The sequence below is a fragment of the Octopus bimaculoides genome, chromosome 1, assembly GCF_046866305.1.
Source record: "Octopus bimaculoides isolate indiv1 chromosome 1, ASM4686630v1, whole genome shotgun sequence".
In the NCBI taxonomy this organism is placed as follows: Eukaryota; Metazoa; Mollusca; class Cephalopoda; order Octopoda; family Octopodidae; genus Octopus; species Octopus bimaculoides.
Genome location: NC_142928.1, coordinates 184,230,366 through 184,255,846, shown reverse-complemented (window position 1 = coordinate 184,255,846; position 25,481 = coordinate 184,230,366). Strand labels below are relative to the sequence as shown.

Here is a 25,481-nt window from a genome sequence, read left to right as displayed (position 1 = left end):
TATGTTAAAGGTATGTGTGCCTGCAGAGTGCTCAGCCATTTGCACATTAATTTCTTGAGCAGGCTGTACTGTTGATTGTTTCAACTGGAACTCTCATCGCCATAACCAACTGAGTGCTGGTGTTATAATGAAGAGTGTCTGTAAAATCACCAACTCCAATTTTTATCTTGATTGGACATGTATGCACACATGCATGCACATATACAAGTGAGTGGACAAACAGAAGAAAGTAGTGCTCAACATAATTAGTTGGAGTGGTGTGTATTTAATAACAGGGTGACTTGTCCCTGACCTAAAATTTTTATGATGTAGTTATGATCTCTGCTCATAACACTTTGAGTAATGTGGTGCTGAATCAACCTGTTATATCAAATCATCTGTTCAGAGAGACCCTTTAAAAGTTGAGTGTAGCTTTGGATTCTGTAATGATGAAGTATCAATATAGCCGAATCTGCTACTGGATAAAAACCAATTTATTATAGGTTACATTTTCAGTTGGTATAATTTGCATGTCATTTAGAACTAAGCATCTTGCATACAGGTACCACAAAATTCCTGCAGCAGATATAAGCTTAGGGTTTAACACTTTATTCATTTAGCAACATGGCATCTAAGAATATGTGAATAAAATTATCTGTTCATATTTTGTATAGTGTGTTAAGTTATTAAACAAAACTTGTCTGGGAAAGAAGCTATGTGAATTCTGCTAAGTGCTGTATGTTTTTGTATTAAATGGAAATTTTACGTGAACTTTGATTTGAAATCATTTCAGATGAGCCTCCACACAAAAGGAGAAAAAACGGAAAGATGTCTCCATTTGAAGAAGATGTAGTTTTGTATGGTTCTGAGCTGGCCATCTATGACAAACACAAACGGTGTCAGATGACTGACGGTGATTATGAACTCTCTCTACAGGATCTTGGTTCAAAAATCTCTCCAAAGAAAAATGCAGCCAACTGGGAGACAATAGTGGATGGTAAGGTAAGTGAATTGATGGCTAACAGTACTTTCTATTCTGATTATATATTCAGTCGGATGTGTAAAGTTAACTAAGAAAGAGAAAAAAAAACAAAACATTTATCATGGGGTTTTGGTTAGAGAAAGGAAGAACACGGTGATAAACCAATCATCTCCATGCACTGTATAAATAAAACAAATGGTCGATTCATTGACACCAAACTTGTGGCGCTCTGCAGTAAATCCTCCATCATCACATATTTTCTTGATCATCTCTTCCTTTTGTTGTAGAGAATATACTCACCTGTGTCATTTGTTAGAATCATCTCATAGAGATGACAAGTGCTTGGGCAATTTGCAGTGCTTGAGAAGACAGGTTAAACCAAATGAAATCATAGACATGGCCATAAAAGGTATCCACTACACTCTTGGAGTGATTGACATTAGGAAGGGCATCCAGTCATAGAAATCAAGCCAAACAAGACTAGAGCCTGATGCAGCTCTTTGGCTTACCACTTCCAGTCAAACTGTCTAACCCAGGGGTAGGGAAACTTTTTAGTGCAGCGGACAAAAATTTCCCAAAAATAGGTCTAAAGGCGGATCACGAGTTCTCTTATATCTGTGTAAATATTGTATATATGTATGTATAATTTGATATACATTAATAAAGATAAGTTTAACACCTTATATTAACACGTAACATCTTCATTAACTCCGCCGCTGAATTTAGGACGTTTATATTACTTATGAAGTATTCTATATTTTTCAGCTAGAGTGTAGTTGGGTCTCAAGGGGGTGGTACAAACTTAGCAATATGTGTTTTATAGTGAAAACAAGATCTCCATTGAAATGTCAATTGCTGGATGATTTTCTGTTCGAGTCGAACCGTTTTAAGTCGTAGTGGAAACGCGACCTATGTCGTAAAGAGGCATATGAGTACTGTATAAATTCTTTAATTGAAAAATTAACTACATTTTGTACATATGAGTATGCCACCCTGCAATTGCACCCGCAGGTGGGGGTTTCCCCACCCCTGGTCTAACCCTTACCAGCATGGAAAACAGATGCTAAATGATGGTGATGATGAAATGCCTTACTATTTTTTTTTCACTGATTCCATGATGATGGGTACGAGTATGTAAATTTGTATAAAAAATACGCAGCCTCACAACACAGTCATGTAAACGTATGCGATAGTCAATACGTTGTGTGTAGTTGAGTATTGGTGGTGATCACTATGGCACGTTTTGCTGTACAAGCTGCATCTTCAACTGATTGCCAATCCGTTTTATCACAGATCAATCCATGATAAGCATAACATGGTGCACAGTTGAGCACACCATGTTATCTCAGATCAATGGTGAATAAATGTGTGATAAATTAGGCTGTGTGTACTAAAATGTCAAGGATGATGTTCAGCCAGCATTTTCATTCTTAGGTAAAGTACTTTACTCACTTCACCATCCAACTGTTATGTAAATGTCAGGTCTTCTTACTTCATGGCAGAATTATTTTCTGTTTTAAACAAATGTAGGAATCATCATCTAACATCCGCTTTCCATGGTTTGACAGGAGCTGGCAAACCGGAGAGCCGCACTAAGCTCCAGTCATCTGTTTTGGCATGGTTTCTATGGCTGGATGTCCTTCCTAACACTAACTGGGTGCTTTTTACTTGGCATCTATACGGGGAATAGATATATGTAAACAAAATATCCTCTTCTTTTTTTCTTACTGTTTGTGGCTCTTATTGCGCAGATCCTCTACAAGAACCTACTCTTACCACCCACTTCTCTCATTTTTTAATCCTTTGTCTCCTAATATGAAGGTAGCCCTGCACTTTGAACATAAAACACAATATTTGTGCCTGATATGGTTAGTTAAAACTGCAAAATTTTCACAAAACTGTAGTTTCATGTTTCCATTCATCAGACAGTTGCGATGAATACTGTGTTTATCACAACTGTCCAACAAACAGGAACATGAAACTTGTTTTGTGAAAATGTTGCAGCTTTAATATATATATATATATATATATATATATATATATATATATATATATATCTCACCGAGGCAATGACTACTGACCGAGACCTTTGGAAATGTGCTGTGCGTGAGAAGACCCGGCAAGCCAAGTAAGATCGTTGCCAGTGCCCCTGGACTGGCTCTTGTGTGGGTGGCACATGAGATGCACCATTTTGAGCGTGGCCGTTGCCAGTACCGCCTGACTGGCTCCCGTAGGATTTTCGAGTGAGATCGTTGCCAGTGCCCCTGGACTGGCTTGTGCGGGTGGCACATAAAAGACACCATTTCGTGCGGGTGACACGTAAAAGCACCCACTACACTCTCTGAGTGGTTGGCGTTAGGAAGGGCATCCAGCTGTAGAAACTCTGCCAAATTAGATTGGAGCCTGGTGCAGCCATCTGGTTCACCAGTCCTCAGTCAAATCGTCCAACCCATGCTATCATGGAAAGCGGACGTTAAACGATGATGATGATGATGATATATATATATATATATATATATATGTGTATATATGTCTGAACATGGTCAATGCCAGTACCCCATGACTGGCTCCCATGCTAGTAGCATGTAAAAAGCACCCACTACACTCTCGGAGCAGTTGGCATTAGGAAGGGCATCCAACTGTAGAAACTGCCAGATGAGATTGGAACCTGGTGCAGCCGCTGCCTTTCCAGACCTCAGTCAAACTGTCCAACCCATGCCAGCATGGAAAACGGACGATGATGATGGTGTGTGTGTTTGTCCCCCACCCCACCACTACTTGACAACTGGTGCTGGTGTGTTTACATCCTCATAACTTAGCATTTCAGTACCAGGCTTTAGATTAAAATTCTTCAAGGTAGGTGCCCCAGCATGGCCAAGCTAATGACTGAAACAAGTAAAAGATAATAGTAATTAAGATTAGGATTAGTTGTCCCAACATTTTCTCTTACTAATGTATTCGGTCTACTTATTCTTCAGATCTCTTCCTTATATGAGATCAATGATATAAGGATTTGTATTATCAACAGTAAATTCCTTTCACATTATTGTTATGTATTTCTATATGTATGTTTCTGTTATTTTCCAGGCTATTGGCCCATTTGAAGTATTCAGCAAATGTCCTACACTAAAATTTTCTCTAAACTGGACTCAGCACAGTAATAGCAACAACAATAGCTGCAACACGTGTGCCAACAGTCAGAATCGACTTGCGAAAGATCCTTGTTTGGAAAACACTCTAACTCCACATGAATTCCATAACAACTACAATCACCATTATCATCCTAACCATGTGATACATTATGATGACTCAGGTTGGTAGACAAGATCTGCTGTATTTTTTTTTTTAATCTGTTAGTGTTTTTTCATTACTATTTGAGTAATTGATTTGTTGGTTGATTGATTGATTAGCAAGACCCATGGAAAGTTTTGTCCAAATATGTTAAGCCAGCTTGAGGGGTCGCAACTTGAGGTTTTCTATACAGCTTTGGTGGAGGGATTGAATGTAGCATCACAAGCTTTTCAATTTTGCAGTACGTCTACTTTTCACTGTGAGTTGTACGTTCTATGGTGTCTATTTGCAGCTCAGTGAACTGAGTCACCGAGAGCAAAGCATGTTTTAAAGATTGACACAGCTCAGTGCCAATTTTGTCATAGCATATGCCCTCTCTTCAGATGATAATGCAGAACTCTTAACAACTTTATCATGTATGACTTGATGTGATTTTTCTAATTTCTAAAACCACCTTGGTAATGCTTGCCCATGAAGGGCACTGGTGCTGTTATCACATAAAATGCACCCAGTACATTCTGTAAAGAGGTTGGCATTAGGAAGGACATCCAGCTGTAGGAATCAAGCCAAAACACACTATGGAACCTGGTGTGGCTCCTGGCCTTTCCGGCTCCTGTCAAGCCATCCAATCCATGCCAGCATGGAAATTGGGGATGTTAAATGATGACGATGAATATGCAGCTGTGTCTAAAGGACTCACAAAAGTTCATAAGTCCAGTGCTTGGCTCCAATTTATTGCATTAAGCAGATTTATTTATTTCTGTATTGTAGGTATATTTATTTCAAGCAAAGTTCCCAGATCTGATACATTTCCGCTATCGTCGTTGCTGCCACCACTGTTGTTTAACGTCCGTTTTCCATGCTGGCATGGGTTGGATGGTTTAACTTGGCACTGGCAAGCCAGGAGGCTGTGCCAGGCTCGAATCTGATCTGACAAGGTTTCTACAGCTGGATGCCTTTCATAACCACTCTGAGAGTGTAGTGGGTACTTGTTACGTGCTGCCGGCACAGGGGTGGGTCTAACATCAACCACATTCCGATAGTGCTTTTTACGATCCACCAGCACGGGGAGCCAGTCAGGCAGCACTGGCATCAACCCATGCTTGACTGGTGCTTATTACGTACCACCAGCATGAATGTCAGTCAGGTGGCACTGGCATCGGCCACGACTACAATTTCCATTTTTGATTTATACTTAACTAACATAATGAAATTACTGTAGCAATATGAACCTGTGACCCCTTGAGCTGGTTGCCCTCTGCTTTAGATATTCACTCATCTATTTTGCCTTCATGTAATAATGGCTTAATGGAAATTGAACATTACATTATTTTGCTTGATCTTGTAACATGTGTATGCATTTTATAATGTACAGGTTTCATCAAATATGACTGAATTTGCATTTCTAGAAGTTAGTATCTAGTCAGATCTGTGCAGTTGCCTCCCTTAACGTCTATTAACTCAAATATTTACATACAGTTTTAAGTATGCATTTTTCTTACTATAATTAATAATACAGATGTAAAGCATTTCTTAAAACATCCAGAATGGATAAATTTAAATGGAAAATGTCTCCTTAAAAACATTTGTATATGAAGTTGTACTGGCTTCTTTGGAGAAAGTCCAAAGAGCCTATTGGTTAAATAGTGCTGTAGCAATAACTGCCTGATATATACATTATTCTGCTTCTCTTTAAGATGTTATAGTCCTTATGTAATGGCAGTGAGTACTTGATTGTTTACATACAACATTTTGGGATGCTTTTAAAGTCATTTGCAGTGGATTGTAAAGGTGTATTAAATTATAATACTAGGATTTAGAATATTGTTCTCACTTAGGTACTAACTTCAGAATTTTGTGTTTTTTAGAATTAAATTGAGTCTCTCTTTCAAACTCTATTAAAATGAAGTGAAAGGCTAAGATATTTAAAAATATCTACTGCATCTCTATTTGTAATATGCATAATCACTTGATAGCTTCAGGCCTTGTGAGTGGATTTGGTAGTTGGAAACTGAGAGAAGCTAGTCATGTGTCTGTCTGTCTGTCTGTCTGTGTTTGACCCAACCACCACCACTTGACAACCAGTGTTGGTATGTTTATGTTCCCATAACTTAGCAGTTTGACAAAAGTGACTGATAGAATAAGTATTGGGGTCGATTCATTCAACTAAAATTCTTCAAGGCGGTGGTCCAATACGGCTGTAATCTAATGACTGAAACAAGTAAAAGATAAAAGGTATTAACTTGGTGTATAGATTGCTGCTTTACAGTTGAATGCAAATTTACATTTCAGCATACTACCATTTATGCAAAATGGATATTTTTTTAAAATGTAAATTGAATCTTATCTCAACATATTTGTTTGTTTATAAAGTCATATCACAAATTTATTTTTACTGACTCAAAAGAATTTTAATTAAATTACATTTTTCGTTGTAATTTTTCTTTTAGGTTAAAATTAATGTTGAATATTACCTTTGAATGTTTTTTCTAAACTATATTTCTTACTGTAAATTACTTCGATAGGTCAATACATTTTATTTTCTTCAAATTTTTTTTTCAGGGATAAAACGTGACACAGTTGTTAACAAAGCTAAAGATACAAGCCAGCCCAGCACTCCAAAGAAAAAAGTGAGAATATACTACCAGTTTTATTATAACAACAACACACGGCAACAGACAGAAGCGCGTGATGATCTTCATTGTCCATGGTGCTCTCTCAACTGTATGCAGTTGTACAGTTTGTTAAAGCATCTCCGTCTCAGTCATGCTAGATTCAACTTTATGTATGTGGTTAGTATATAAACAGAAACGACTTCAGTTTTTTGTTTTCTAATTGTTGTTATGGTTTCAAACTTCACTACATGCATTATATAAAGCCACTACACAATGCTCAACAATCTATTTGATGGCATAAAAGACACAGATTTATTAGATACAGTTCAATTTCAGCAACATATATTCAGGAAGAAATGTTTTTAGTGAATTAGCCCTTTTGCAGTCAGATTACTCTGCCTCGTGTAATGCTATTTTTATTCTCATTGTTTTGAATTAATCAAGATTTTGTTGATGTGACTGCTTATTTTTAGAATTACATAGCAGGATAGGTGTAGAAAGCAAGATCTGGTCCGTTGGAACATAAAACAGGTAGAATGCTTGAGCTGGATATGGGTGGTTTAAATGCTAAAGGGTTAAAGCATGTAATATAAGGCCCAACTTTCCATATAGGACCCAGGGTGAGTTTTTTGAGAAAAGTGTGTCTTGTATGCCATCAAATACAGAATGTTTGTTTTTAGATAGAAGTGGGTATTTTCATTGAAGTCTTTATTTTATTTTGATAAAACAGTTTCCAAAACTAATTATGGTGGTCAAAGAAGGTATCAAATACTCTAAGTGAACTTGAAACTATTATGACAATTCAATGATAAATACACTTATGCTTGCACATAAAATTCACACTTACTCTTTTTATAGTCAAATTAAAAATTACATAAATCTGGAATTTCTCTGATATAGACACACTATTATATAACACAGAGATAAGTCAACGAACAAGCCTCCTAATGGTTGCTCAAATTCTTAGGTATAGCAGCAAATTTCTCTCAAGCTACATCCTACCTACTTATGAAGGACACTATAATATTGATATATGGTGTATCCTATTTATGAAAGAATAACAAAATAATCATGGCTAAAAGCGACTAAATAAGTCGTATATATCCTATCAAATTAGGAGCGGATTTTCAGGGCAGATGTTGTTGTAAACTAGATTTGGCATGTCAGGAGATTTACAATATTGATATGTAGTTGGGTCAACACTAAAGTTGTCTTTATGTAACTGCATGCATGAAGAATAAATCAACACATCCCTGTTGAAAGCTTGAGATTAATGAGTGTGGGAATTGAGTAAAGTGAAATAGTTCCACTGGGATTTGAACTTTGTTAATTTACTCATCTCTGTCTAATAGGTTTAGGGTATGTGTAAAAGGTTTGTCTTCTAGAACTGAACACATGACCATTTTTAACTTTCATCCCTTTTGGGGTTAATAAAAAAAAAAAAGTACCCACCTGGGGCAGTGAATTGATGCCTTGAAGTATTTGTTGTTCTTTTATGTTCCAAGTTTGAATCCTGCCATGATTTACTTGGTAATTACTTGATTTAACATCACCATCTAACACTTTGGGTGCCTGTTACAAGTATTCAGACCAGGTCCCTTCCCTTCTATGCATCCCAGAGACCCTATAAAAACTCATGGGCATTTCCCTTCTCTACTCGCTAAAAGGTAAAATTACCCAACATACAGATGCAAAAGGACAAAGAAAACCTTACTTGTTATCTCATTGCACAATTTTTAATTTAAAAGCTTTTCATGAAGTTATTTATTTTTGCTAATTGACATATTGGTTTCAAATATTAGCACAAAGCCAGCAATTTTAGGGGAGGGTTAAGTCAATTATATCAACCAGTCGACCTTGGTGTAATTTGAACTCAGAACATAAAGCCAGATGAAATGCCGGTGAGCATTTTGCCCACCACACTTGCAATTCTACCAGCTCACCACCTTTTTGTTAACCTACTGAAACCTTTCTTATGCACTCATTAAGTTTATTTGTCTCCACAGCTACATCCTAAAGGTGCAAGGATTGATGTAACAATTAATGAAAGGTACGATGGTTCTTACGTTGGAAACCCTCAGGATCTTCACTCTCATATAGGTTATGCATTTAGTCGTAATGGCCCTGTGCGCAGGACGCCTGTCACTCATGTTATTGTTTACAGGTGAGACAATATATGTTTTTTTTATCCTATATAGCTAAAATATTATCATCGTCATCATTTAATGTCTTGTTTCATGCTGGCATGAGTTGGATGGTTCAACAGAATCTGACTTGCCTGAGGGTTGTGTTGGTCTCCATTGTCTGCTTGAGCAAGGTTTTTTTATGGTTGGCTGCCCCTTCCTAATACTAACCACTTTACACAATGTATTGGGTGCTTTTATTTTTTCCATAGCATCAGCTCTACTGGGTCATCAAGTAACACATAAAACAAGACACCCCACTTCACAGGGTTGGGTGAAGTATTGAGGGGGATGGCATTGTACCCAGCATGTAGAGAGGCTTAACTAGGAAAGAGGGACAGGAAATTACTTGGAGAAACATTGCTCTCCAGCCTGATTCTCTTAATGGTAATTAGAATGGTGCATGTTGTGTAACATAGTTTGAATTCTTGCTTGACATTGTCAACAACGATCTAAGCACCATGACCTTGGTGAATTTTTTTTTTCCTAAATCTCCTCAGCTGTATCCTTATCAATGTCTCAAATTTGACTTAGTTTTTATTTTTAGATTTTTTTTTTTGTTTGTTTAAACCTTCTTAGAAAACAAAAAGTAACTTCCATAAAGTGAATATATAAATATAGACATTGGGTGGAGAAGGTATAAACAGAAACAAAATGTTGGTAAATACCAGCTGGAACTAGATGCCTCTAGAATTGTGGATTTAAGTAGATTTTGAATGATAGACTGAACCCCTTAACATTCAGATTACTTTATCAAATGTTAATGCTTATTTATTCACATTGTTTTGAATTAATCATGTATTATTTCATAGCTTTTCGATTTCAATGATGTGATTGTTTATTTTAAAATGATATTGTAGGGTAGGTGGGAGAGGCCAAATTTAGATGGTTTAAACATAAAACAGGTTGAATATTATGGCCAATTTAAATGTTTGAGGGTTAATGTATCACTAGGTTTAAAAAAAAACCCCATCACCTATCTTTTATGTATCTCTTAGTAGAGTCTAAATTGATGCAAGCAGTAAGACTACTTTGTTAATATTTTTTCTCCAACCAGATATTTTTCATCATGAATTTTTTTAACCCTTTCGTTACTATATTTCTGACCAAAATACACCCATCATGAATTCCAATTAAATTCTAAAATAATCATGAATTTAGACTAGTCTCATTAAACACCTGTAACTTTTTTATTTATCAACATATTAATGTGGTATTTGGAACATAATTAAAGAAAGGGTTTTTAATCAATTTTATTGCATAATTTTTCTCCACGTACTGGTGGGGAGGGGGTACTGCTAGTGTCTCTCACATGTAAATATTGGTTCAGCTTCACGAATCGTACTCGTTCATAATACTGGAAATATATTCATTGCCAAAAGGTTCCTGATCGCTCCAGTAATTTGTTATTCTGGGTAACTGTCTAATACCCATAATAATATTTATGGCAAAAAATGCCCGTATTTCATCTACAGTTGCAGGAAACCACAAGCTATCTTTTTTTTCAGGCTTGTTTACATTCTGCGTAACGGTTTGTTTCTGCAGTAATCATTTCAAACAAGCATGAAAAAGAAGTCTAAAGGTTTCGCTTCCTGAGAAAGATTATGGGTAGACCCTGTTTCCTCAGAGAAATTGTTAATAAAAATATTTTTTAGATCTTTTTCTGGTGTAAAATCATCCTCGCTGTCGCCGTTGCTGCTTTCAGAATCACTGCTTTCAGTTTCGGATACAGAAATATCCGATTCATTATTGTTCACCACGTGCTTTTGTAGCTCATTCATTCTTTTCTTCGATATCTCCATATCTTCTGTTGAAAAACCTTCAAATTCGGAATCACTGCTTGATAGCATGAAACTCCTCTCCATCTTCAAAGTTGAAAAAAATGTGGAAAAAAAAAATCTTCCAAAATTCACTGAGTTCAAATATCACGCCAAACAATGTCGGAGACAATAACTCAACTGTTTGCAAAGTGAAATCAGGTGTTTTAACGAATGTACTAACGAGATTTGGGTTCAAATATACATTTAAATAACAATGGGTGCTCTCGGCCGGGCTGGTCTTATGAACCAAAAAAGTTTTTGGACGGCCACGTTAGTAACGAAAGGGTTAAAGTATTTTAAAATAACATAGTAAAAGAATAAGAGATGAGTTATGTTAGGTTGAATTCAAAGCAAATATTTCATAACGTTCCATTTTTTTTTTATATATATGTGTGTGTTTGCTTGATTGTTGCCATGACAGATCCCCAATACTCTTCTAGTTATAGTTGAATTGTAGTTATATTTGAAAACATTGCCACTGTTCAAATGTACTGATTATTTTGACAGTTGTAACTGTTAATCTATTGCAAGACGCCTGGTTTTTTACTGGGCCTTCTTTCTTGTCCTTAGCATTTGTTGAGTGGAGTAGCATTTGTGTTTTAGTAATGTTGCACCCTTTTCCTTAATTACACTGGTGAGCTCCCTTCAGTTCTGTTTTGCTAGGTTTCTTCCTGGCAGTCTTCAGCGCATTGTTAAAATTGCACATCCGAGGGAGTCAGCTATGTCCTTCTAATGGACCCGTAAGGAGAGTATCTTTAAATGCTCCACCGCTTTAGTTGAATGATTGTTCCACCAACGAACCATTCCATCTTCTTGAGAATGACCAAATGATTGTTTAAAAAAAAATACAAAATGCCATTAAAAAAAACCCTTAAAAATACCTATTTTTAAGATCTTGTGTAGGAAACAATTTAGACTGTGTGGGTGTACATACACACACCAATGTTTATGTGAAGTAAGTGAATGGAAAGAATAACTGAGATATATATAAAACAATTTTTTTTTCCCCACCACCATCCAGACCAAAACGCCCTGATCCTTTATTGTCCGAATTTATGGAACCAGAAACAGATAACCAAATCAACCGACAGTTTATTCAGGGACACAATCGGTAAGTGTTTTGTTTTTTTTTTCCATCAGATGCATTTCTCTCTTTTACTGTGTATACATGTGTATAAACTCACAATCAAATAGATCTGTGCCCATATTTCCTCTAAAAATAACTGTGCAATTATTTAAATAAAAATAAACATAGGCGCAGGAGTGGCTGTGTTGTAAGTAGCTTGCTTACTAACCACATGATTCCAACATCGCTTGACAACTGATGCTGGTGTGTTTACGTCCCCGTAATTTAGCGGTTCGGCAAAAGAATGCGATAGAATAAGTACTAGACTTACAAAGAATAAGTCCTGGGGTCGATTTGCTCAACTAAAGGTAGTGCTCCAGCATGGCTGCAGTCAAATGACTGAAACAAGTAAGAGTAAAAAGAGAGTAACAATTGCAATTTTGAATTTCAAACTGTAGTGGCTGTGTAGTAGTAGCAGTAGTAGTAATCCTTTCTAGTACGGGCACAAAGCCTGAAACTTATTTGAGGGGAGTGGGGATAGTCGATTACATCGACCCCAGTACTCGACTGGTACTTCTTCATCGATCCCAAAAGGATGAAAGACCAAGTCAACCTCAGTGGAATTTGAACTCAGAACGTAATGACAGGCGAAATACCGTTAAACATTTTGCTTGGCATGCCAACGATTCTGCCAGCTCGTTGTCTTAATAAAAATCATAATTACTAGCTGGACCTGTGAAAAATTCATGGAAAACATAAAAAATGTAAGCATCTGTAAATTGTGCTGGTGCCATGAAAAATGTTTCTGTCATGACAGTTAGAAAATATAGAAAGAAGTGTAAAACCCATTACTGTATAATCCAACCAAAACATCTCAGTTACACAAATGTTAACAGAATTACTATTTAGCCTTGAAACCTTCTTGGTTTAGTGGTATGGAACGTTCTTTCGGCATTCTTTTACATGTTTCAGTCATTTGACGGTGGCCATGCTGGAGCACCACCCTTTACTTGAAGAAATCAACTCTTGGACTTGTTCCCTGTAAGCCTGGTGCTTACAGGAGAACACTGTATCACATGTCGATGTTATTTGCAGAGCAACATGATGAAGTGTTTTGCTCAAGAACACAATGCACCACCCAGTCCAGGAATTGAAACCACGACCTTGTGATTGTGAGTGCAACACCCTAACCATTAGGCCATGCATTCTCACTTGCAATATATGAACATGATTTCTAATAGGCCATATACTATTGGTTCACTACATTTTTTATGGCAAGAGTGATATTGAGCTTTTCTCTTCTATTCATTGGAATGTCTCATATACAGAAGGTATTAGATGTACCCCTATATCAGTAGCGCATATTCAAGGAAAAGTGAATGTCATGGACAAAATGAGTTGATAGAAGACCCATATGGGTCCTAGTTTTTTTTTTTGTTAAAATGTGTGTCTTATACGCTATCAAATTTGGTACTTCATTTTTAATCCTTATACTTGTGCCCTTTATCAGACTCTAATCTTCACCATGAACGTTTTTGTTGTCACTGTTGGTGTTTATTTGCAGACTTTACTACCATACTGTCACATGTCAGCCAATTAGACCTCAGGAAATTGATATTGATAGTGAAGATGAAAATGATCCAGAGTGGTTAAGACAGAAAACAATAAATGTAAGTTGGTATCTATTTACATATATAATTCAATTACAATTTAATGTTTTTTTTTTAACTTCATCAGATATATTTTTGTAATTAATACAAGCTGTTAAATTTCTTTCAATTTTCAAAATGGATTTTGCAGAAAAAAAATCCCTTTCCACTGAAGTACTACTCAGGTGTTTTGATATTAAAAAGAGAAAATTATATTTAAATTATTTGATTATAGCAACTCTGTAATTAAGTTCATTATAGTTGTATTGGTTACTATCTATTTTCTTTCTGTAGATGATTGATGAGTTCACAGACGTAAATGAGGGTGAAAAAGAATTAATGAAGTTGTGGAATCTGCACATTATGAAAAACAAGTAAGCAAATTGTTAACACAGTATCAGCTCAGTCCTTTTTACTTTCACTATATTTGTTAACTGCTCTCTAATGCCTGCAACTAATACTTATCTGACCTGAATGCATGTTTGTGTGTTTGTGGGGAGATTAATAGTGAGTATTCAATGAACTGAGTTCTCTGCTTCAGTTTCAATTCCAGGCTGGAGTTACAGTCCTTATTTGCACCTCACATGTGCCACTTACTACTTAAGCCTTCCACTCTCCATGGAACAGATGCTGCCAATGGCTTTTCACCACTGTTCTCAACACTTGGCTGTCCTTTTCTGCTTCTCTCCAGTTGGATCCTTGCTTTTTTTTTTTATCTCTGCCTCAGCATCCTGCTTCCCTGAGGGACGGCCTTTCCCTCTCCCAGGTCTTGTTGGTTTTGAATTGTCATCGATGCTTCTGTAACTTTGCTTTTTTTCTAGGTAGGGGTGTTGGCCCTATGCTGACCCTACGCAAATCCATTTTTACTTCTGGACAGAGGTGGTCCATATTAGTCTGGACTCTATCCTTTGACCTGTCCAGCATGCAAGACCCTATCAGGAGCTTGTACTCTACTGACATAGCTCTCAGGGTCACAGAGGCACTCAAACCACCTCATCACAGCAAGGACTGAACTTTGTGGCAGACCACACATGTGAGTTAATCTATTATCACTAAACCTCTGATATCACCATCATCATCATCACCATTTTATGTTCATTTTATCTACCTTTCTGGTATGAGTTGGATGGATTGCCCCTGCCTGAGTTAGGTCTTATTTGGAGTTGCTCCTCTGCTGGATGGGTCAGGGGATTGCGTTTCCTTTGTGTGTTCTATTTTTGGCATGTTACTCTTCCTAACACCAACCAGTTTACAGGGTGTAGGTGGTGTATTATCTATCATAGCAGCAGCTTAAGAGAGGCCAAGACTAAATGGTCCTCTGTATCTGCTCTTTCACCAACCACTGTGTTGGTTGTTCTGGTTGCATTTTCTCATGGCACCAGCACTAATGAAGTTGCCTTGTACTCAGCAAGACAGAGGAGTCCTCGTTGCTCATTCTGGGTAACATAACCAACAGGATGAGTAGAGGGGAACAAAGCAAGAGCACATTAAAGGGATAAGGGATTAAGGTAACAAGGTGTAAGGGGAAATGGTTATAGTGTGGGTAGAAGACAAGATGGAGTAAGGGGAAGTACAAAGCCAGAACATGATGAGGTGAGGGAGAAACAGATTTGAGTGATTGAGGTGGAGAGGGGGCTGGATACTAAATCCTCTGCCTTTTCATCATCATGATGTAACACCTATTTTCCATACTGGCATGGGTTGGACAGTTTGGTAGGAGCTGGTAAGCCAGAACACTGTATCAAACTGCAGTGTCTGCTTTGGCATGGTTTCTGTGGCTAGGAGTCCTTCATAATGCCAACCACTTATTAGAATATACTGGGTGCATTTTACTGTGAAATGGTTGGCATTAGGAAGGGCATCCACTCATATAACTTCAAAAATGTCAATGCCTCTTTATTATTTCATCACTTTTTGTTGCTGTTGTATTTTGGATAGGACATAAAGGTTTTTGAATTCAGAAGAGCTAGTAAAAATTTCTATTTCAGAATTTTTTGAAATATGTATTTCTTGCTTGAGTTGAATACATGACAGAGTGAGACGTGTATTTTATCATCTTTCAAATTATGAGAGCCAGCTTTGGTAAAATGTAAAATAACACAGCTAAATGCTTGCTTCCACTCTTTGCTTCTCTTAATAATAAGATAAGTGTTTTTGTATATTTAGTACATGAAACCTTGTTTATCACTGATTCATTCATCACTGATCCAGTATTACATGCTACACTCAATTGTGATCCATGTTATGCTTATCACTGATTGATCTGTAATAACATGGGTTGGGGTGACATACCTGAAGAAGGTTGGAGGCCACTCTGGCTATAACAACAAAAACAAGGACCCTAATCCAAAATTCATCTAAAAAATTTACAAATTTGTGTAAGCAATATTCATAGATACATAAATTTTGTGTTTGGCTCTAAGCTTAAAGTGGAGGTTGGCATGCATCTAGTGTCAAGGCTAAACTTCATCTTTGTTAAGAAGTATCTTTGTTAGTTACTCTATATTGACAACTTCAAGAATATATCTGAAGCCATTACAAAACTGATTAGAGACTCCTTACATCAAATGGTAATTTTTTCATCAAGGGACTGCAAGTAATATTTGTTTGTGGTGTAATGCATTTATCAGTAACTTCACCTTCTGTCACTACACCACACATGGGTTGTGCAGTCAATGCTCTAGACTAAAGGCTAGGCATATGTTTAGAACAACTCTGGAAATATGTTTTTATATCAGTATTATATCTGTGTGAAGGCACATGGTTTTGTGGTTGGGGTGTTGGACTCATGATCATAAGATTGTGGTTTCAATTCCTGGACTGGACAATGCTTTGTGTTCTTGAGCAAAATACTTCTTTTCACGTTGCTTCAGTCCATTCAGCTGACAAAAATGAGTAATCTTGTGACAGACCAGCATCTCATCCAGAGGGGAATAAATATGTTACAAAATCTGGGAAACCGATCTTATATGAGCCTATATGACTTGGGAAGGGATTTTATCCTTTTGTTACACCTGTGCATGAACTGTCAGTAAAAATAGATAAATGATGTTTCTCATCATTATCGTCATTTTAACACCTACTTTTCCATGCTTGTATGAGTTACACTGAGTTTATTTAGGTAGGATGCCCTTCCTGTTGCCAATCCTCACTTGTTTTCCAAGCAAAAGTAATGTTTCCCCATGGCTGGACATGTTCTAGCAGAATATTGGAAAGGAATGACACTGCTTGTATGGCAGTGATGCTCATTTACAACTATCATCTGATGCCAAGACAAGGAGACACGAGAATGTGTTTGTATATAACAGGCTTCTTTTAGTTCTCAGCTGATGAATCTACTCGTGGTTTTGGTCAGCTTGAGGGTTATAGATGAAGGCACTTGCCTAAGGTACCACACAGTGGGACTGAACCCAGAACCATGAAATTAGGAACCAAACTCCTCTCCACACAACAACATCTGCACCTATAAACCTTATAAGTTACTGTAAATATTTTTACATCTAATATTAGCCTTAATTTCCTTCAATCTTGTGATGATTACGTGAATGAATGGAATATCTCAACAGTTTCCTTCTTTTCTTTCATCAATCCTGCTTAATTTTATTCTTCACAGTTCTTAATGAAATGTTTTCTTTTTCTGTGTCCTGGTTTCTGTAAAGTCTAAACATAGAAGTAACTATCGTGAAACGTCAATTATTGATTTTGTTTTCTCATTATTTTCTGTGATTGATATACGTGGTCTAATCAATAAGTATCTGGACTGTTGCCATAGTAACAAAACTAAAGCATGCAGAGTGAAGCCGTTTGACACAGATTGACCTTGAACTCTGCTGTGCGTGCGCACTAAGTTTTAATGTTCTAGCTTACTTCTGCTGTTTACAGCAGTGCTTGGAAGGAAGGTGTGTAGCGTGTGATGACAGAGAAAGTTGAGCAGAGAATTTGCATCAAATTTTGCCAAAAGCTTGGCAATACCTGCTCAGAAGCCTACACAAAGTTTTCAAAAAGTTTTCATTGTTCTTGACACAATCAAGATCTTGTGCAGCTGAAACCCGAGTGTCTTTTTGGTCAGCTGAAAGCAGTTTTGGCACAAACTTGGCAGCCACATGTCTCATCCCCGAATCTTCAGTGATAATGGACTGAAACTGAACCGTAACTAATCTGCACATCTTCTGATAACTCACGGATGGTGATTCGACAATTTCCCCAAACAGCTTCATGCGCATCTGCGATGTTTTTCTCAGTTCTGCTGGTTGCAGGTCTCCCAGAACGTTTGTCAATATCAACATTTATGTGGCCATCTTGAAAATGTCTGAACCACTTGTATACTTGTGTGTGGCCTATACACTCTTCTCCATATATTTTATGCAACTTTGCGTAGGCCTCTGAGCAGGTATCACCATGACAACTTTCTCTGTCATGGTCAATGTGATGATCACATGCTTCACACCTTCCTTCCAAGCACTGCTGTAAACAGCAGAAATGAGCTAAAACATGAACATTTAGTGCGCATGTGCAGCAGAGTTCAAGGTCAATCTTTGCCAAGCAGCTTCACTCTTCATGCTTTAGCTTCGTTACTATGGCAACAGTCCGGATACTTATTGATCAGACCTCGTATGTATTTAACTTATCTCCCCCCAGTTTTATGTAAACAATTCTTCAACTCTATCATTGTTCACTGTATTTGCTACATTGTACTTGAATACCTCTTGTGGTGGAGGCCCAGTGGTTAGGGCAGCGGACTTGCGGTCATAGGATCGCGGTTTCAATTCCCAGACCGGGCGCTGTGAGTGTTTATTGAGCGAAAACACCTAAAGCTTCACGAGGCTCCGGCAGGGGATGGTGGCGAACCCTGCTGTACTCATCCACCAAAACTTTCTCTCACTCTTTCTTCCTGTTTTTGTTGTGCCTGTAATTCAAAGGATCAGCCTTGTCCCACTCTGTGTCATGCTGAATGCCTCCGAGAACTACGTTAAGGGTACACGTGTCTGTGGAGTGCTCAGCCACTTGCACGTTAATATCAGGAGCAGGCTGTTCTGTTGATCAGATCGACTGGAACCCTCAACGTCGTAGGCGATGGAGTGTCAACAACAACAATTTGAATACCTCTTGTAATAATACATTTTGTTGTAAACAAACACAAACAAATGCTATTGCATTAGTGAATTTAAGCAATCAAAAGGCACTGGTCACTTTTTATTTTTGTTGTCTTAAATTTTGTGTACATTCCCTTAAGTAACTGGCAGACAAAGCTAAAAGTAATGGTCTAATAATTAAACTTAGCTTAAAAATGATATTTAACGAATCTATTTATTACATGTGTAGCAGGCATTGATCATTAACCCTTTAGTATTTAGACTATTCTGTCAAATGTAACGCTTGGATTAATCCTGTATCATCTTGCAGCTTCGAAATTTCAATGATGTGATTGTATATTTTTAGAATGACATTGTAGTGTAGGTATGAGAAGTCAGAACTGCTTGTTCAAACATAAAGCAAATAGAATATTTGAGCCAGATATGGCCGGTTTAAATGCTAAAGGGTTATAGTGATTTTATGCCAGCCAGTTTCCTGAATATTTCAACAAAGTTTTTTTTTTGTTTTTTTCCCCTTAATTTTTGAAATCGGTAATTAACATGTCATATTTTTATTAAATCCTAATCATTAACAGTTAAGTATTTTTTGTGTTTTACAATTTCTCATGTAGAATCATTTCTACCTTGAATTATAAACCTATTTTCATGCTTTATGATCATATAATAGTCATCATCATGATTCTATATCTGCTTTTCCATGCTGGCTTGGTTCGGGTAGGTCACAGTGTTTTGTCACTCGTCACGGTCTTTCTTCAGAGAAAATGAGTTACCTTTGTTGTGTGTGTCAAAGTTTTTGGCATGTTTTTTTTTTTACAGCAGGGTACCTTTTCTATCACCAACCACTTTACAGTATTTAACTATATTATAATGTGTACAGCTAACATGAAATCATCTTCTTCATTTAACATCTACTTTTCCATGCTTGCATGGGTCAGACAAAATTTGTTCAGGCAGATTTTCTACAGCTGGATGCACTTCTTTTGCCAACCCTCATGTGTTTCCAAGCAAGGTAAAATTTCTCCATGGCCAGGCATGTTCTTCACAGAAGACTGGATACAAACAACCTTGATTTTTACCAAATCCACTCACAAGGCTTTGGTCAGCCCACAGCTACAGTAGAAGACATTTGCCTAAGGTGCTGTACAGTGGGACTGAACCCAAGACCATATGATTAAGAAGCAAGCTTCTTAACCACACAGCCATGCCTGTGATATGTAAAATAAATAGATTCATTTCAGTATTTCTGAAATGAATTTTTATATTACGTAATTAGTTGGTGGTTTTCTCATTTTGATTGTTGCTTTCATTACATTTCAGCTGTTTATGATCCAGCCTTGCCTGGGACTGAACTCAAAACGTCTAAGTGACTGCACTGCACTATGGGTATAGCATAATGGAACGAGGAGCTAGTTGATGCAGTGCAGTCACCCAGAAGTTGAGTTCAATCCCATGTGAGTCACAAGATACCTGATGAAGGCTGGAACATACACAGCTGAAATGTAGAAGAGAGCAACAACTAGGCCGAAGACACAGTTCCGACTAATATGTAATGAAATAAATTCAGTTGAAAAGAAAACAAACCTGATGATGAGATTTTGGAAAGTCTCGATAGTTGTGTTTGCAAAATAACACAGTTACTTTCTCTGTGAAAGGTTCCTTTACATAGAGAACTTTTTTAGTTCATAAATTTATTATCCATGCTCCATCATTTTTAATATTTTTTTTTGTTTTTATTTATTTTCTTTTAGGAGAAGAGGCAAGGAAAATGGAGCTTATTCATCGAATAGGTAAAAGAAAAATTCATACAAGTATTTTTAAGTGTTTAAAACGAAGCATAGAGTTGCCAAGACATTAATCCACTCGCTCCACAATTTATGCTGACATGCTAATTTATGCTGACATGCTCGTGATGAGTGGAAATGTCCATCAATAAGTATATTATATATTTTTTTTTTTTTGATTTTTTACCAATCACAATGGTACATTGCTCACTTTAACAGAGTGTTGCATTAACTCTGATATTGACAAATATTTTAATTAGATAAATGGTAAGTCAGGCTTTTTAAAGCCCTGCTTTAGTTTCTAACCTGTTGCAGGTATCCAGTTGGAAGCACGACTTTGACCCCTAACTATTTAAAATAAAGTATTTTAAAATTAACCTAATATATTTGCATCTGACTCACTCTCTCTATTTCTTTCTCACTTTCTAAGAAACTTGTCCAAACTGAGATAAAGCACTATTATTGAAAGTACAGAAAATTTTTTTGGGGAAAATATCCCCAGATGGCAGTGCCCCAGCATGGCCAGAACCCTTAACTGAAACCAATAACAGAATTGCATAAATATTCAAATAATTTTAAGTTTTAAGCTTAGTCGCTTTTGATTTTGTTATTTTTTTACCTCTCTGGGCCCTGTTATCAAACCTTGAGAGCATGCAATGAAAGCCAAAGGTTTGACCTCTCAGATACCTTAGTAGTGTAATCTTACTCTTTCGAGCCATTTTACTTCAGTTATGTTGTTAGCTGTAGGGAAAAATTATGAATAACATCCTGTTTTCCTTTCCTCTGAACTTGAGCATCATGCTTACAAATTTGGTTGCATTCAGTGGCTTGGAGAAGAAGAAGAAGAAGAAGAAGAAGAAGAAAAAAAAAAGGTGGTTCCATGAAGATCACTTCTTGTCACACTCCACATAGCTGAGTTTTCATTAATATCTCAATCACTCAAATGGTTATGAAACATTACTATTACAATATTATATGTTTCATTAGTCAGTCATCCATCAATCATTAATCTCCATTGTTTTATTATTTTTGAAATATCTTTAAACTGCTTCTTCATTTAACAATGTCTACTCAATCAGTAACATGTAAACAACACTTGTTATGGACATTGAGTACCTTTATGTAATTGAGGCAAATGCTATGTTGAGAATGTTCTAAATGTGTATTGTACATTCATAAACAATTTAAGCACATTTATTTTTAAGTAAAATTGAGAAAGTTGAAACAGAAGACTATACCGAACTGCTGCATGATATCAAATGTCAGAACTAATTTCTAGCTAATACAGCAGAACATGTTGATTGTTTATTGTTTCAGTATTTTGGTTAAAGCAAATAATAATAAGAATATTTCAAGAACATTGCATTTTTATATAAAAACAATGAATAAGTAGCTTATTGAATAGCATATGACTTAAATTGATTAGGAACAGATTTAGCCTACAAGGGATATAGTCTGGCGTTGTGTTGGTAGGAGGCATCATTTATGCTCGATGAAAACAACTAAAGAAGTACTTTGATAGGAGTGAACCCATATAGCCAGTAATCTGGTATTCACTAAAAAAAAACAAAAAAAACTAGGGGTAGATAAATGGGTTGTAAGAGAATTACAAGCCATGTAAAGAAGTACAGTTACCATTGAGTTTAGTCTGCTCTATTGAATTCATTATAGTCCTCCAGCCATAGAAGGAGTTAACATTATCCTCTATATGTAAGATTTCTTGTGAACTTAGTTCTTATCGCAGAATCTGCTGCAGATTTAGAGAAGAAATTCCTTGCAGAGAAGCAAAGCTTGGAATTGAAAGACCTCAAATTAAACTGGGGAAAAGACTTGAGTTTTAGTAAGGAAGAGAACAAAGTCTCTTTTACCTTGACGGAAGTGACTGTACTCAATATGCAGAAAAGGTGTAGCTAGGAATTCTCAGTGTAACCTACAGATACACAAGAGATGTAGTGGGATTGAAAGCAGGCTGGCAGAGAAACGGGGCTTCATATTTGGCATGTGCAAAGGGGCAGTTAGCTGTCAGAATAAATTTCTTCAAATTCTCAGAAGTAGTTGATTATCTTTTGTTACTGGGGAAACTTAATCAGTGGTGGAGATGGGGGCTTTGAAAGCATAGTAGTCAAAGAAAAAGCTCAGGGTGCTGTTTCCACTGCTAATAACAAAGGTTTCTCTCTTTCTCTCAAAATAAAGAGCAGATTGTATGGTGCTTGAGTCTGAAATGAAATGTTGCATGATAGCAAGATATGGGCTTTGAATATGGAAAATTAGGCAAGCTTGTGCTGTTGGATGTGTAATGCTGGTGTGCATGACCAACACAGCAGAAATGTGCTGAGAGGATTTAATGGTGTGGGCATGTAATGCATATGAATGATATCGCTTGTATAAAAAAACAAAAAGAGCCAAGTGCTTAAAGTGGTTGGAAGCTATGGAAGAGGGAGATTGAGGAAGATATGGGACAAAATGGTGAATACTGATCTCAAGTTATTGAACTTCAAGATGACAAAGGATTGTGACGAGTGGCAACAGGCAGTGGTGGGCAAATTCCATCTACCAGAGCATGCATGACCAGAATGGACATTGAAATGGTGGTGGTGATCATTGAGATATTTAATATATCTGCATGGAGTCTCTTGCCTATTGTATTGCTGTCAAGACTCGATGATATTTGCCCCATTCATTACCCTCTCATCTATCGCTCACTTACCTTACTACTGTACCATGTTGTGTAACAAATAATTGCCATTTGATCTGTCCATATTCAATCACTCCATCATCCTTTCTCACTATATTGCTCTTCCACACATGTTTCACCTCTCTACCTACCTCTCTCACCACTGTGACACACTCTCTCTTTTTACATTTTCCCAACATGCTGAACATTAATCCTCATCAATCTCGCTTGTTTGAGACAGCCAGTAAATGGTCAGATGCAGCCTCTCCTTTCTTCTGACTATTATAAAGGCAACAAGATCTACAAGCATTAATTCCACGTGTGTGTTTGTTTCTTTTGCGTCTTAATTAATTCCCACTGAGCATTTCTATTTCTCCATTTCTTCTAGTTACATTGCTGATTGTCAAATACCAACAGCTTGCATGACATTTATGGAAGAACATGGAGAAGCAATCATCAGAAAGAACTTAACTCGCAATTTCATGCTCCACATGGTGAATTTGTTTGATTTTAGCCTAATTGGACCAGAGGTGGTGCAGCGCACAATGAGTGTGTTGGAAAACTTAAAAGAAGAACTGGGTATGTATTGAACGATGACGACCACGGAACACCTGAAATAAACAAGAAACAGACGAAAAGAAAGGGCTTAAATCAGTTGAAAGCCTTTTGCTGACCACTGCCACTTCATCATAAAGCACTTCTTAACTTTTATAGTTGAAGATTCATTATTAACCATCCTAACACATCATTGCCATATCCTCTACTGCCAGGCATTATTTACAACCACCACCACCACCACTTCACAAATACATCTGCTGCTTGCATTTGAGAAACTGCATGCAACAGTGTCCATTCCAAAAAGAATAAGTATAAAGATTATACTACTACTAATAATAATCTGAAAAGAACTCGTTCCTTTTCATTCCATTCTTCACATCAAGCATCTCTTAAATTTGATATTTAGCCATCTCGTCTTTCTGCCACCTGAAATGTGTGTGTGTGTGTGCGTGCGTGCGTATGCACGCGCATGTGTGAAGGAAAGAAAGAAAGAGGGAGGGAGGGAGAGATGAGCTGCCATGTAGGAGTGTTTCGACGTGAAACAAACTATAACCATTAGGTAGCAGAGTTTGCTTTATGATTTTCGTAAATTTGCACATGCATCCACCAAAACACACACTCACACACATTCTCTTTCTCTCTCCTCTTGGACAATGAAATATATGTGCTTGATACTTTAATATATTTTCAGAAAAATACCAGAAACTGTGTCAATAAAAGCATGAAGTTGATTAGTTGTGTAAAAGTGCTTTTTATTTTATTTTATTTAAATTTTTTTTTTTTTTTTAAAGCAATGACAGCTTTTTCTCTTAACCTCCTCTCTTTCGTTCTTTCATCATCTTCCCTTTAGTTCATCGCTTTCAGTAGTATACACATCATCTCTCTCTCTCTCATTACATTCCCTTTCCCCCTCCTCTTTTTGCTCTGTCCCATCCTTGTGCTGTATTGCCTTTTCTTTCTCCTCATATCTCTTCCTGTCATACATCCACACTGTTACTTTCGTTTTCCTTTTCACCTTGCTCACCACACACACACACACACACTCTCTCTCTCTCTCTCTGATATGAATGAAAGATTTCTGTAACTTTTTTTTTTTTTTTTTTTTTTTTTTTTTGGAAAGAGAAACTGGAAAGCTTTTTCTTTTTAAAAACTTTTGTTGCTATTCTTCAATTGTTTTCCTAAATTTTAACGCCATGTTTACCACCTCTGCTACTCAGACACACAATTCGGCTCTGCTGGAGATGCTGACCAGGTAAAAAAATTGTAGTTGTCATCTTGGAAATGAAATAATGGTAGTTTCGATATTTAAAATATAATTTTAAAAAAGTGATTATTTTCTCTCCTCCTTTTTAGAAAGCCTACTTCATACAGTTGCTCATCTTTCTCTGACAGTTCATATGGCAAGGTTCCTTCATAGGGCATTTATTTGCCCAGCTTTCTGATAAGCATGGTGCAAGATCTCCTCTCCAGTTCTCTGAAATATACTCCGTGCAGCAATCTTTGTTAGCACATCACTCACTGCCAAAAATATACGGAGACTGTCATTGAGCAAGAACAGGAATATAAAAATCAGACATGACTTTGCCTATGCTCTATGTACTGTAATTGCTCAATGTTCCTCTTCCCCTTTCTCTCTCTCTCTCATTAAGCCATGCACCAGTGTATTCAGGGAACCCGGATACTTCTACTGACAACCTCCTTGGTTCTAACTGCCACACCTTTTCAGAAAAAAGAAGAAAAATCATTCATAGTTTACTGTTGCCTTCTGGATCATGGGTTGTCTGTATTAT

At 36.9% G+C, this 25,481-nt stretch overlaps 1 protein-coding gene across 3 annotated transcripts in view; it reads left to right on the top strand.

Moving 5' to 3' along the window:
- LOC106884444 (polycomb protein suz12-A) overlaps positions 1–24,436 on the top strand; it is a 95,707-nt gene extending 71,271 nt beyond the window's left edge. The window contains exons 8-16 of one of the 3 annotated variants that reach the window (XM_014935833.3): positions 773–981; positions 4,049–4,274; positions 6,815–7,044; positions 8,874–9,031; positions 11,892–11,981; positions 13,501–13,606; positions 13,880–13,959; positions 20,427–20,465; positions 23,522–24,436. In XM_014935833.3, coding sequence (XP_014791319.1) covers positions 773–981; positions 4,049–4,274; positions 6,815–7,044; positions 8,874–9,031; positions 11,892–11,981; positions 13,501–13,606; positions 13,880–13,959; positions 20,427–20,465; positions 23,522–23,723 — 1,340 coding nt within the window. In that variant the 3' untranslated portion in view covers positions 23,724–24,436. Of the gene's footprint in view, positions 1–772; positions 982–4,048; positions 4,275–6,814; positions 7,045–8,873; positions 9,032–11,891; positions 11,982–13,500; positions 13,607–13,879; positions 13,960–14,406; positions 14,498–20,426; positions 20,466–23,521 lie in introns of those variants that run through there. The other 2 variants (XM_014935834.3, XM_089363794.1) reach the window with 2 other exon arrangements.
- The last annotated feature ends 1,045 nt before the right edge of the window (positions 24,437–25,481 follow it).